Here is a 13148-nt window from a genome sequence, read left to right as displayed (position 1 = left end):
TTAATTGAGATTAATGAATTTCAAAATGTGCAATTAATTACTTAATTTTTTTGTATCTATTGACAGCCCTAATAATAACGTCATCCGGCAATGACAACTTTATTTAGCAACACATTGACCTGCCTCTAGAAACTTCTCCGGAAAATTTGTTGGCAACACTACGCTCGTCTCTGTCACTTGATAATTACAGCGAAACCAACAACCACAAACTAGCGAAAGAGCAGAAAAACCTCTTTGGAAAGGGGAAAAATCCCACCGAAAGACAGAAGAGCCTTTAACTTCAAAAAGGTGAAGAGCGCTTAATATAACAGGCAGCAGCAGGAGTCGTACTTAAATTATATGTTGATCACATCAGGTACTTCTCATTTCCAAGCCCGCTCTGCGTCATATGCATGTTTTATGCAGATGGTATCTTATTTCCTCGTGTTCATCCGCCACACCTTGAAGTCCGGTCTGTGAAATGTTGTCTAACGCGTAACCGGTCCATGAGGCAAAAAAACCCTGCTGCTCGATACAACTATTAATTAGAATTCCTGAAACCAAGAGCCATACTGGTTTTGTCAGTTTTATTTACAGCGAAGCGACAACCTAGAAGTTGTTGCATACTTTTTCCACAAACACAGTGATCACATACCAGACGGCAGCAGACTTCCTCAGGTGAGTTCTCATGTTCTGATCCCTAGTTATGTTTATCAGTATTTGGTAAAGTGTCTTGTTCTTTATGTGATTTCATCCTTACACTGCAGCTCAACAAGGAAACACTATAGAAACATTAAAAAGGGAATGTAATCATAAAAACGCTAACCTGGGAAAATAGACTTCATTTGATTTAAATGGGGTGCTGGAGCTTCTTTAACATCCAATAAACTTACAAATACATAATTGCACCGAATGAGAACGGTTTATTCCTTTGTGGTACTGGCCTGATTCTTGCCAGTATGAGAAGGAACAACAACAACCAACCAATCACAGGTCACAAATATGTAGTATTGATTAACAAAGTATAGTATGGATGAATAATGAGAAATAACGTTAATATATGTGTATTTGTGTGCACAGGTTGATGAAGATGGCCGGAAGCATCGTGAGCTGCTGTGTAGCTCTGCTTCTCGTTCTGACCTCCGTGTCAGCTGCACAGACGAAGCTTAAATCAATCACTGATTTGAAGAAAATCAACTTTGCTCAATCTATGCCCAAGCACAGTCTTTTGCTGCTCTACTGGTTTGCCAACGAAGTTGACATTGACAACAACAACATCGTATCGCTGACCTTTGACCCAAACGCAGGGGATTATGGCTCACATCATTATGGTAACTTTGAAAGACTGCTGGACCCGCTGCCTTGGGGAAACGTATACTACACTATTGGTAATCTCAACCAAGAAACCTCCATACCACTTCCTGCTTATGTAGTCCTCCCCCCAGCAAGAGAGTACGTTGGAAGCAACAGGGACAGAATCATAGTTCGTGTGAGGGGGCAAAACACACGAGGGCTAGATCTGCAGAGGATAGAGCAGGTCTACATCACACAGCATTATGACACTTCAGAGAACCTGGGAACCGCGTATGATCCGCATCACACCTACAGGATCACCACCAACTTCTTGAGGGAGATCAGACAGTTTTCCGTTGGACAAAACCAACAGCAACTGTTGCAACTCAGAAACAACTTTGGAAGCAACGCTGACGTTTCCTCCATCAGAAACACATGGGGGGACCTCGCTGGCCTCGGACTGCTGCTGTTTATCGTGATCCACGAAAAGTACTCCTTCAAAAGTCCCAACAACAGACCCAAAACCACGAGAAGTCCTCAGAGCAATGCTTCGAAAAGCAACACCAACATCCCGAGAGGTATTCGAAACCAAGATTATGTTGCAATAAATGTCCATAGCGATGAGGACCAAAATCACAGCTGGGCGACTAGGAACAGAGGATCAGGCTTTGACAATAACTCACCTCCCTGGAACACACGGCAGAGATGCATTGACATTTCTTGTATTGCCACAATAATCATACTTTTATTGGGTGTTATATTATTTGTTTTGTATAAAACCAAAATTATATGAGAAAACGTTATGTATTTTGTCAATTAATTAATTTCTCTGCAGCAGTGTCAATATAAAAGGTGGAATCTAATTAAGGAAGTGAAAATGAAATCATAAAATTAATATTTGTGAATTGTATAAATATCCAGTAAATTGATTCATTACAGGTCTGAACCAAATGTAAAATGCACTGATAAATAAAAGGCGTTTTTTTACTGCTTACACGTTACATCTTATTGATTTGATATAGTAATGATCTTAAATGTTTGAAAGGGAGTCAGTTTAGATCCAAAATTCACAGAAATAAAAAAAAAATCAAATGAAGGAAAATTGTGATTTGAGAGAGTCTTGAAACTGCCAAACTGAACATTCAATGCGTGTGTATTCTTTACTGGGACAGTGGGGACAGAGTTCAATGGAGACCTAAAGACGGTCACTAGTGGCAGTGTGGAATCTAATGTCATCCAGAGATCAGAAGGTGCTTTGTCACAGACAAAGACTGACAGACTTTGCCTTGATCCATTCATTTATTCAACAGTGTACAGTCAGTACATTTATTGAACAAATACACACTTGTGTTCATTAATATTTTAATTGATAAACTTTTTTGTATGCGCGAGCAGTGCAAAACCTACAAATGCTTGAAAAAAAAATCATTCAAATTGTTGCTGACTAAATTATGACTACACTTAATGAGAAAAAAATTTGCACAAGACAAAGCACTCAAGTATGACGGCAGATAAAAGTATTATCTGAAAATCAGAACAGATTTAGATGATAAAATATCTAAGGAGTTTAATTCTTTTCAGTAATACAGTGGGAAAATACTTAAATGACTTGCCCAGATGACACAGTGCTCAGTGTCCGTGATGAGAGGGAGTGAGAGGACCCACTTTGACACCAAGAGCTTGCAGAGCTTGCACAATTCGTTTCTCATGCAGCCACCTTTTCATTTTACATGCAGCTGTGAGAATTTACGAGATTTCCCAGATGATTTGATTCAACAAAGTTGGAATTATTCACTGGTACTTCAGTCATCCATTACCAGTGAGTTATACATCCACTGAACTGAGCTAAAGCACAGAGGCCCAACAGGAATCCACTATACACAGCAAGTGTAGGCACTTCCAATGCATGTTATACAGCAAACATGTTATACAGCAAATGGTTTAATATGCAAACTGACCCAAGAAAGCGAGTCAATTCCGCGATGTAAACCACTGTAGATTTAGCAGAATGCTACATGCTACGTAACATGCAATACAGCGCCCGAGACAAAATGGGCCGCGCTCTGGGACAGCAAACTGAAGCGAGCAGCGTGCTGACGGAATGAATGTGTGCGCCTGTCCGTCCACGTGGGATCACATCCTGTCGCAGCACGGGACTACAAACAGCTGCTCGTGATTAGCCAACAAATCAGCCCAAAAACAGAGCACGTCACACAGCGGCGTGCGCTTTACAACAGCCGGCGCATTCATGACCTCCTCATCCGTGTGAGGATGAATGCACGTATTGAATACTTGTGTGTGAGCACAGAGACACACACAAACGCAGCAGGAACCCAGAAGCAAGCAGATCTGAATCATCCCATGAGCCTTCAGGCAACAGGCTAATTGGCCTAACGGGACGCATAAAAGACACACACTGCCTCCACTGCCCCCCTGGATACTGTGCAGATACAAGCTGTACAAGTAAACAGAGAGACAAAACACACTCAGTTTGCCTCTTGGAAAAAGTTAAAAAAGATGAACCAAAACAAGAAGAATGTGCCTGACTCCACAGTGTGTCTACTTGTTGAGGAAATGGAACATAAATTGTGCTTCATCAAAGCAGGGCGGCCTGTCAGCTTTTAGGTCGTTCGGGTTTACGACCAAATGACTTGAGGTTAAAGTGGGCGTCTCTAATTTTGTTGTTTTCTTCCAGACGGTGCATGGTTTTTACAAGAAATCTCTTGCACGCTTTAAGCTTTTTTTTCCCCTCCTTCGTTTCCTCCTGCCCACTGAACCTCCTCTTCCTCTCCAACTCCTATCTGCTCATTGTTTCTTCTCCAGCTTCTTGTAAGCAGCACCTCCCTCCTTCCACATGCACCACTGAGCAGAAAGGTGGTATGAGGAGCTAAATGTGGCTGAAGTTGAGACTTAATCCTTTCACTTCCCCCCCACCCCCCTTCTACTAAAACAAGGCAACATTTCTGATATTTAGCATGCATATATAACCATGGGAAAGAAATTTCACACACAGCGTGAAAAGACGAAATTGGAGGTTTTCTATTTATATGTTTTATGACCTCCACATTTGGAATGGATCACCTCTCAGCCGCCCACGCCTGGATACTACTCAACCAGCGCGAGCAACCCATGAGCACAGCGCTCTCTAGATAGCAGTTACACCCACATGCACCAGTTTGACCAGGAAACCAGACAAAAAAGCTGCAATTTCCGGAATCTAGATAATCATAAGAATTAAGAAATAGAGTTTGTCCACAAGGTGTCGCTAAAGGAAAGGTCATGAGGTGAACTCAAGTATCGGATTTCATCAATAGTGCCTCTGCACTGTGTAGATTTTGGATCGTTTCTGTGATAATTTGACTTGGTGTGAAAAAATGAGTATAGAAGTGAGGTGTAACTTCTATACTAACAAAAGTAAAAACAAGTAAAGACAAAAAACATCAGTATCTAACAAACTTGCTCTGTACCTATCACGATAATATTAACTGAATAAAGCACCTAGGCTTTTCAACACTCAGTAAACTAGCGTCTAAGGTTCCCCTCGTACTTCTGAAATGCTTCTTTGAGAGCAACCGTGGGATTCTCCTCATCACTCTGCCTGACCTACATTCAGTCAGTCTCGACTTGTCCAGATGCCCAAAACAGAGCCCGGAGATAACCAAAGAGGAGGAGAGTGTGGGGTGAAAAGAGGTTGGCGATGGCAGGCTCCACCGCATCAGCGATCCCACATTGACGCCATTTTATTTTCGCACAGGAGACTTAGTTTAGTTAAAAACGCGCTGAACGGAGCAGGTACTCACTGTGTGCTGGCCGGGCTACGGGGGCCTCTGTGACCGGGGACCGCATCCTCTCCACCCTCGGCTCGGTCGGGGCAGGCGGAGGGGCGCTGGGAGCTGGAGGCGGGTGGTTGTGGTGGTTGTTGTTGTGGTGGTGGTGGTCGTTCTCCACTGCGCCGCTCGGCACCGGCCCGTCCGGCTGCCTGAAGACGGGCATCTCCGGCCTCCTCGAGGCCCCCTCGAGGGAGCCGGTGCTCGGGGACGCGGGCTCCGCTCTTCTCTGGGGGGGCTCGGGGATCCTCGAGGTCGGCGCAGAGGACAGCTGGGCGTCGATCCTCCTGGGGGGCGCCGGGGGGTCGTGGGCCCGCGTCACGCCGAGCTCCGCCCGCCGGTTGGCGGGGCCGGCGACGGAGTTGGAGGAGCTGTCCAGGAGAGTACTACGATTGCTCAAGCTGACCTCGGGCCGCTTCAGACCAAAGCGGGCGATGCCGGCGCTGGGCGAGCTGTCAATCTGCTTGGAGGAAACCTCAATGGACATCTCCGTGCGGCGGGACGAGGCCGCGTCGGGGTTACGACCCGATAACTCCACGCGCCTCATGCCCGTCTTCGGGGAGCGCGGATTGGAGGACTCCGAGGGAGAGGACCTGGTGGAGGAGAAGTCGGAGCTGCGGGAGCTCAGGTCGTAGCTCCGCTGGCTGGACACGGAGGAGGAGGATGAGCGGAGGGGGTTGGTGTTCCGGCGAGTCAGGGGCGAGGAGGTCGCGGAGGAATCCGCCTCTTCCAACTCGAACGACCGCTTCAGCGCTGGAAGACACAGAGCACTCGAGGTCAGGAGGGAAACAGAACGGATCTATTCGCCCATTAAGATGATGCGGCTGGTCCAGGAGCTCAATGATATTTTACTCTAGTCATTAAATGCATTTTAGGACCATTATGCAAATAAAACAAAAACATGGTCAACAAGTCTGAAGCAACGATCACAGAGTGGTCATCATTTGCGTGACCTTTAACCTTTAACGTCACGAAAACACAGCGACAGGTCGAGCAACTTAAACCTCAAGCAGCACCACTTATGCATGTATTGCATCAGAGGATATTCACAACTGACCAAATCCACAATCAACAATTAATGCAAATAAGAAGGAAGAACAGCGTGCACCGCAACACCACGCTGTGGAGAAAGTCACGTTTAAACAAACAGGAAAACACACACAAATAAACACACGCTCTCCAGCACGACCAACGCGAGTGAATGCGGTCACTAGCGCTGTGCGCGTGCGTTGAACCGCGCGGAAGCGAGACGTGAGCGCAGCGGCGCGTGCTGGTCTCACCGTGTTTGACGCGCTTCACGTAGCTCGACAGCATGGCGTCTGTGATTTGTAATTCCGTTCAGAAAAGACTGGAGGGTGCTCCACTAAACTCAACGAGAAGGTTCCGGTGATGATTTCCGGTACGAGCACACGTAAAGGTGACGTAAATCCTCCGACTTTATGACACTACTACGGGCGGTCTGTTGTGACGTCTCTCTCGCACACCTGACATCTGAAGAACCTCCTGATTTATTGATCACCTGACCCCCCCCACCCGCGCCAAATAACCCGGAAAAAACAACCAAATCCTGGTGAACATGAAGATAATGTGGGTAACTTTTGTTACAGTGTGAGACATTTGTTCGGTTGATATTAAAAACTTCCCAAAACAAACACATAAATATATAAGGGCCAGAAAAGTGCTGGATTTAAAGGGGACTTTAGTTTATATTTCAGCAAATAAAGATAACAAAAATTCTGTTTTATAGCTTGAATTTATATTTTACTTTTCTATTATACTATTTAGCGCTATTATACAGATTTTATTTTTATCAAAACAATTCAGCCATCTTCCTCCAATGTAAGGTGCTAATACTTCATCACCAGCATTTATTCTTATTGACATACCAAGAAAAAACCTTTTATCAGGTTTTTGGGTCTGATATAAGCAGGTCTTCTCAGAAGAAGACAGTTGGAAACATCCACTGCTAATTCGACTGGCTTCAGCGGCACGCTGGGAATCAATTACATTTATTGCGCTTTGACCCTTGTAAATGTGTCCTCAAATGTCTTTTGCTGATTTGCCTCAATAAGTTTTCTCGAGTACAGAATACCGTAAAAATTCATTGCTGTGTGTTAACTGTAAGTGACAATTTAGGCACTTTATTTCACCACTGAGTGACAAGTAGAAAAAAGAAAATAAAAAGTTCAGACGCTCGTTGAAAAGTCTCTGAGAGAAGCTCATTGTGTTGCTCAAATGAAATGTCATATAACAGAAAAGAGGGTCGTCCTTTATCTGTGTGGTCGGTTCATGTCTAAGCAGAAGAAAAAAAGCCCCTCACAGTGACATTGTATGTAACGTTTACAGGATACAATAGCAAAGGCCGTCAACATAAGGATGTCTTAGAGACAGGAAATGAACCAGGATTTTTTTGTCTAATTTACCCCGTTGAGCCTTTAATGACCATTGCATGTACTGTTGATGATGTGCGAGGCTCAGCTTTTAAGGGAAAAAGCTTGAGCAGTAAAAATCCATACAATGTGCAAAAGCAGAACACTTTGTGTTGGACGGTGATATAATAACCACGAATTGTGTTACCTGTGTGGTGTGTGTGGTGTGTGTGCCGCAGTGGAGACAGAGACACACGTTAATGACCCTCCGTCCGTTATTTGCTTTAAAAAAAGAAGAGAAATAGCCGTACAGATGTGTGTTTTTTGTCAAGCTGATGTCTCCAAGCTGCTGTATGCTGCTGCTTCTCTGGACTGAACTGCCAAATAAGGCCAAGCAACCAACTTATACTACTTTAGTATACTAGGGGAAAATCACACCCTCTGGATACAATTTTTTAGTATTGTTTTTAAGCACTAGCCTCTTAACCGTAACTCTAGACATTTCATAGTTAATGGCTATAGTCCAACATTTAGCCAAATGCATGTAATACCGCATTACTGTTGGTCATTTTTATATTACGTTACAAGCCTCACAGTTTATTCATTTGTTTAGAGCCATGTTACAACTCTATAAAGTTACTGCTTATGCATATGCAACATTTCCTACTGTTCATCAAAAGCATTTTACTGGTAGGGGCAGGATTGCGGTGAGTAATGACTCCGTCAGCAAGTGAACTGGTGACCGGGATAATTTCCGGGACAATATTTGTTGGTAATGGGAAAAAAAGCAACACTTGAGGACAGCAAAGTGTTAGATGAAGGGATGCAGATGTCAGGCCACACACCTGCAACTGCTCAGCAAGGTAACCGAGGTTTGTTTGGCATCACTTTAAAGAGCTAAAGACAAAAAAACAACAACAGCGGTTACCGTGGGAACCAAGCACCAGGATGTGAGTCAAACATTTTTCAATAACATTCAGTGTGACGTGTTGATCACTCCCTCTCTGTAGAAAGGTTCTCTCCTTTACTACGGTATCCTAAAAGTGCGGAATAAGAGAATTTGGCCGTTAAAAATATTCTCAAGGCCCCACCTTTCTTTCCTGGAAGTCTCCCCCCCCCCCCCCCATCAACTCAACGCACAAAAGAAAACCTTTCAACGCGGGTCTCTAGCCGTAGCGTGGAGCCTGTTGTTAACTCTGGGGTCTTGCCTGGGGTTTTGGCACCCGTGCATATTTCACTCTGCGTGTCCACCAGTGAGGAAAAACAGCAAGGAGCAGCTTTGAATACCAACAAAGACCTGCAGTGTTCCCTCTACCTCAGAGTGACCCTCGGCCTCTGGTGCTGCTGGCGTCACGAGCAGGAAACCTGTCCGAGCTGATGAGTGTGGAGCGTCCTGATGATGCTGATAAGGATGGAGACGCCTGGAGACGGGCATCATCGGCCTCCGTCAGGAGACACTTCCTCCTTCTAACGCGAGAGCTGAAAGTACGTCTGTGAGGCTCCTCGTGGCGTTTTGTCACAAGACTGACCTCAAACCTTCACAGCAAACCGTCTGTTAATAGCCTGCTCTTGGGCAAAAAATAAATAAATACACCAAAGTATCTTAATAGCACAGTTCCAGTGTATTATGGGTAACGGAGCGCCTGAAAAAAATCCCACACCACAGCTAAGTGGCAGTTCCCATGACAGGTTTTTCTTTTTTTCCCCCCCCAATGTTTCAGAGTCAAACGCTTCATGTGGCCTCTTTGTAAATAATAAAAACACTGTGCTCAGATTCCCTCCTACACCGCCTGCCCCGACATTTCGACCAACATCAGAAATCAACTCCTGTGGAATTTCCTTTCACTGTGCCAGCGAGTGCCCTGCACAGCGTGGACAGACAGAGAAGAAGACGGGAACATAACGACTGGCATCAACAATCTCGGGTTCTACTGCGAGGAAATGAATTAACACAAACCAAATATCCTGCAAACCTTGCGGAACGTTTTACCAGATATGACTAACTTAAGAGGGGAAAAACCAGAGGCAACAGGCTGTAAAAGTGACACTGTATGAGTGTGTGAGTGTGTGTGTGTGTGTTCATTCTGCTGAAGGGAAGAGCCAGTGGCTCGGTCAATTATCTGAGTCAGTCTGTGTGGTTGAAACCCCCGGGCTGAGGTCATCCGCCTCGTGGGCAACAAAATCCTCTCCTCTGTCTCCTTCAGTCTCTCGCCGGCGTCATCAGCTCAGGACACAGCCACCCGAATCACACCTAACGGACCCGCTGGTGCATGCACCAGAACTTCCCCCTTTTTTCACAGACAACGTAAAGTGTCCAGTGCCAAGAGCTCGAATGATTAAAAGCAAGCAGGGAGAAGTCCTAAAGTCAGTGAACCAACACTTTACAGCAATATCCATTTAAAAGGTTGCAAACAGTAGCCACAGCTGCATGTCATACCAGACCAAGTAAGGCAGTACTAGCAGTAATAGCTGTAACCCTTTAGCATACTGCAATACCAAAGGGTGTGTTCTATTCAAAGTTATGTGGTTACTCATGTTAATACTTAAAATGACAATCAGTAAAAGTCTTGTAGGAGGATGACTGAAGGATATTTAATTGATTATCATATGGACTCATAGTAGTAACCAATTTAATATTTGTTTATACAAAGGCTTTTTGCAGATTGCCTCATAGGAGCAGAGTTGGATGACGCCATCTTTTCAAAAGTAGTTTAACTATATTCCTGTGTCTAATGTCAATACAGCAGAATTCATGATTTTAGAATGTGTGCAAAAATAGATTAGAAGTTTACTTTCTCACCCTGATTCTCATCCACCTCTGAGCCACACAGGGGGTCATACATCAGGTGCGCGGTGGTGACGCGAAGGCTTTACCACCCACTCAGCCGAGGGCAACGCACACACTCGACAATCGCAACAGCGACCCTTTGTGCCGCTGTTACACATGAGCGGCGCCCGGCTAAAAGCATGCAGCCACACGGATGAGGCCCACTTTCTCGCCACTTTTCTCTCTGCTCCGTTGCACCTCGTAAGCCGGCGCCCCAAAAGACCCAAAAGGGCAGAGAGAGAGAGAGAGAGACTCACGACGCATACCGCAAGCAAACTGGTGTTGACAGAGCAGCAGCGCCGGACAAGTGCGGATGCGTTGCTAATGGCTGTGTGTTTGTGAGAGAGATGGTCGGAGAGACAGTTTGAGAAGGCCCTGGAGGAGGGGCGGGGGGGGGATGTCATTCCTGTCAACCAACCTCCCCCCATCCGCCCTCCTCCCATCCAACGGGCCGAGGATGGACGAGCCGCTGAGAGAGGAAAGAGGAGGCGCGGCCGTCGGGCGAAGAGGTGGAGAAGGGGGACGAGTGGGAGGAGAGGGGTGACAGGGGGGGAATCTGTGGGCCAGGGGCAGAGAGATGAAAAGGAAGAGGGGAGGGGAGGGGGGGGGAGAGGGAGGGGGGTAGGTGGGCCAGGTGTTCCCCTCACAGCCGTGGGGTCGGTAGCCGTCTCCCAGGAGCTCGGCGTACATGCAGGTCGCTCCTTCAGAGAGGCGGAATCAGCCCCACAACACACACACACACACAAAAGAAACACACAGACATCCATCACAACAAAAGTGTAAGAGGCGTAATGAAGTAACCGTTTTTAGCACTATGTCCCTTCACAATCGCCGTTTCTTTCCCCCCTCGGAGGCCATCGCACATGTGGAAACCATCTATAGTGTCCTCATGGCAGGGGCAAAGAGCGCCTCGCTCCCCCCCGGGGTGACAAGGAGAAGAAAAGTGTGGCGGAGCAGCAGAGCTTGAGACGGACAGAAACTAACCTTCAAAGTCTGACAGGATCCCGTCCAAGTGAGCGTTGACAGTGGAATCAGACATTTTGGGGAGCAAGTGAGCATGTGAGGGTGCGTCTGAGTGCGAGGGAGAGGGAGCAGGGTTCCCTTTCCCCCTGCGAGGAAAAAGTCTTCTTGAGGCGCAGTCCTGCTTTTAAACAAATCCCAAATTAGGAGCCCATGCAAGAGAGAGGAGGGGGAGGGAGAAGGGGGGGGAGAAACAAAGTTGAGCAGCTCACTGAACCAAACTCCTCTCCTTCCTAAAGCAGCAAATTATTTTTCTCTTCTCCTCCTTCCCAACGTCCAGAGCTTGGAATGAGCCAACGATGACAACCCCCCACCCTCCCTCTCTCTCTCTCTCTCTCTCTCTCTCTCTCTCTCTCTCTCTCTTCTCTCTAGCTCAGTCTTCCCTCCCCCCTTTTCTCCTTCCCTCCATACCTCCCTCCCCTTCTGCAGCCGTCCTCGCAGACTGGTTCCTTTCTGTGAAAGCTCTCATTTTTGACTGGGCTGCTCAAAGTATAAACATTCGATCCCACTTCCTGCAGGCCCGATCACATGACTGACACTCTCCGAGCAACTGACGAAACGCACGAAACTTTTAAAAAAAGCTGTACTTACTCTTGATTAAGTCAACCTTAACATAATATTAAGCAAGTACATAAAGTCACAAAGAAAGAAAAAAAGTCTCTAATCAAGCACAGCAGATGGAGGAATAAATCCAGAGTGAGACAGAATCATAGTATGGACTAATATGGTCAGGACAGGCTTCCACAGGAGATCGCCTGACATGCTCAGTCGCTCTGGAGGCAGACATCAATAAATAAGTAGCCTAATGACTTAATGACCATGTGAATGGGGCTCTGTGCTTGTGTGGAGGGAGGGGAGGTTCGAGGCATTGCAAGGGTAACGTCTCCTGGTAAAGATGAGGATGTACAAGTAAATCTATTTGGCCTGAAACATAGACACTGCTGTCTCACAGTAACCTCCATTGCAAAGGAACTTCTTCCTCCGGCAGACGGGGAGAAGCGCCCCCCCCCCCCACCCCCCCTTGGGGGAACTGAAGCATATTCAACCTCCACCAGCCACAGGCCACGGGTGATAAACCACCTCTGGTGGCCTCTCGGCTAAAATGAACCAGTTTGCAGTAAGCGTGTGTGTGTGTGTTTGTGGCTTTTAAAAATAAGTGCAGCTCTGAGAGATAGCAACAACGCCGGGAAAAATGTACACAATGGAAAATGGTTTAGATTTCAGCTGTAATGAATCCATTCGGCTGTAAAGAAATATAAAAGTTGTCCCATGTGTGATTCATCTTTAGGACCTAAATCTTGCATGTCCGGTACGCTGAGTGCCAATCCGTTGCTTACATTGGAATAGGGGTTTGCGTTTTGTGTTGATTTAGACATGTTTACCAATCATAAACGCATATGTGAGCGAATCCACAAACATGCACCAACACACAGACTTAAAAACAAATATGAGGCTTTACTGTACCAAAACCTGCAATCTGATCTTAATCCTACACCACATTTCCCCACATGGTTGGACCATGCAAAAAGCCTGTAACCCACAATAAAGGAAGAGAAAACTGTAATCTTCACAAAATATGTCTGGCATGAAAACTGGACCTGTGCCTGACATTTTCATAAGCCAGTACAGTTTTAAATCTTTTCATGTAACTGGCTGGGTGGCCATTTGGCTCACAATATTAACGGCTATATTATTTGAGCATATTCTTTCTGTTCTCGATTTACGAACGCCACAATATCTGACACTGCATCACCTTCTCCAGCAGGGGTCCCTGTTACTCCTACACGTAAATCACCAGCAAATAGTTATGTGATCAGGACATAGACAACAATA

The 13148-nt window shown here is 45.9% G+C and overlaps 2 protein-coding genes across 5 annotated transcripts in view; one reads left to right on the top strand and one right to left on the bottom strand.

Moving 5' to 3' along the window:
* Nucleotides 1–13148, bottom strand: part of LOC119220064 (septin-9-like) — a 63239-nt gene that overhangs the window by 33515 nt on the left and 16576 nt on the right. For 2 of the 4 annotated variants that reach the window (XM_037475691.2, XM_037475694.2), the window contains one exon: nt 5073–5852. In XM_037475691.2, the coding sequence (XP_037331588.2) occupies nt 5073–5852 (780 nt within the window). Of the gene's footprint in view, nt 1–5072; nt 5853–6379; nt 6561–11279; nt 11602–13148 lie in introns of those variants that run through there. The other 2 variants (XM_037475692.2, XM_037475693.2) reach the window with 2 other exon arrangements.
* Nucleotides 230–2323, top strand: LOC119220066 (uncharacterized). Its single transcript, XM_037475699.2, has 2 exons — nt 230–657; nt 1060–2323. Exon 2 carries the CDS (start codon nt 1064–1066, stop codon nt 2063–2065), a length of 1002 nt encoding a protein of 333 aa, XP_037331596.2. The 5' UTR covers nt 230–657; nt 1060–1063; the 3' UTR covers nt 2066–2323.

The sequence above is a fragment of the Pungitius pungitius genome, chromosome 12 (genome assembly GCF_949316345.1).
Source record: "Pungitius pungitius chromosome 12, fPunPun2.1, whole genome shotgun sequence".
Taxonomy (NCBI): domain Eukaryota; kingdom Metazoa; phylum Chordata; class Actinopteri; order Perciformes; family Gasterosteidae; genus Pungitius; species Pungitius pungitius.
Note: the sequence above shows the minus strand (reverse complement) of the source record. Positions and strands in the feature narration are given on the sequence as shown.

Excerpts from the sequence above, each read along its gene's own strand:
- LOC119220066 (XM_037475699.2), top strand. The coding sequence starts at position 1,064 with ATGAAGATGGCCGGAAGCATCGTGAGCTGCTGTGTAGCTCTGCTTCTC.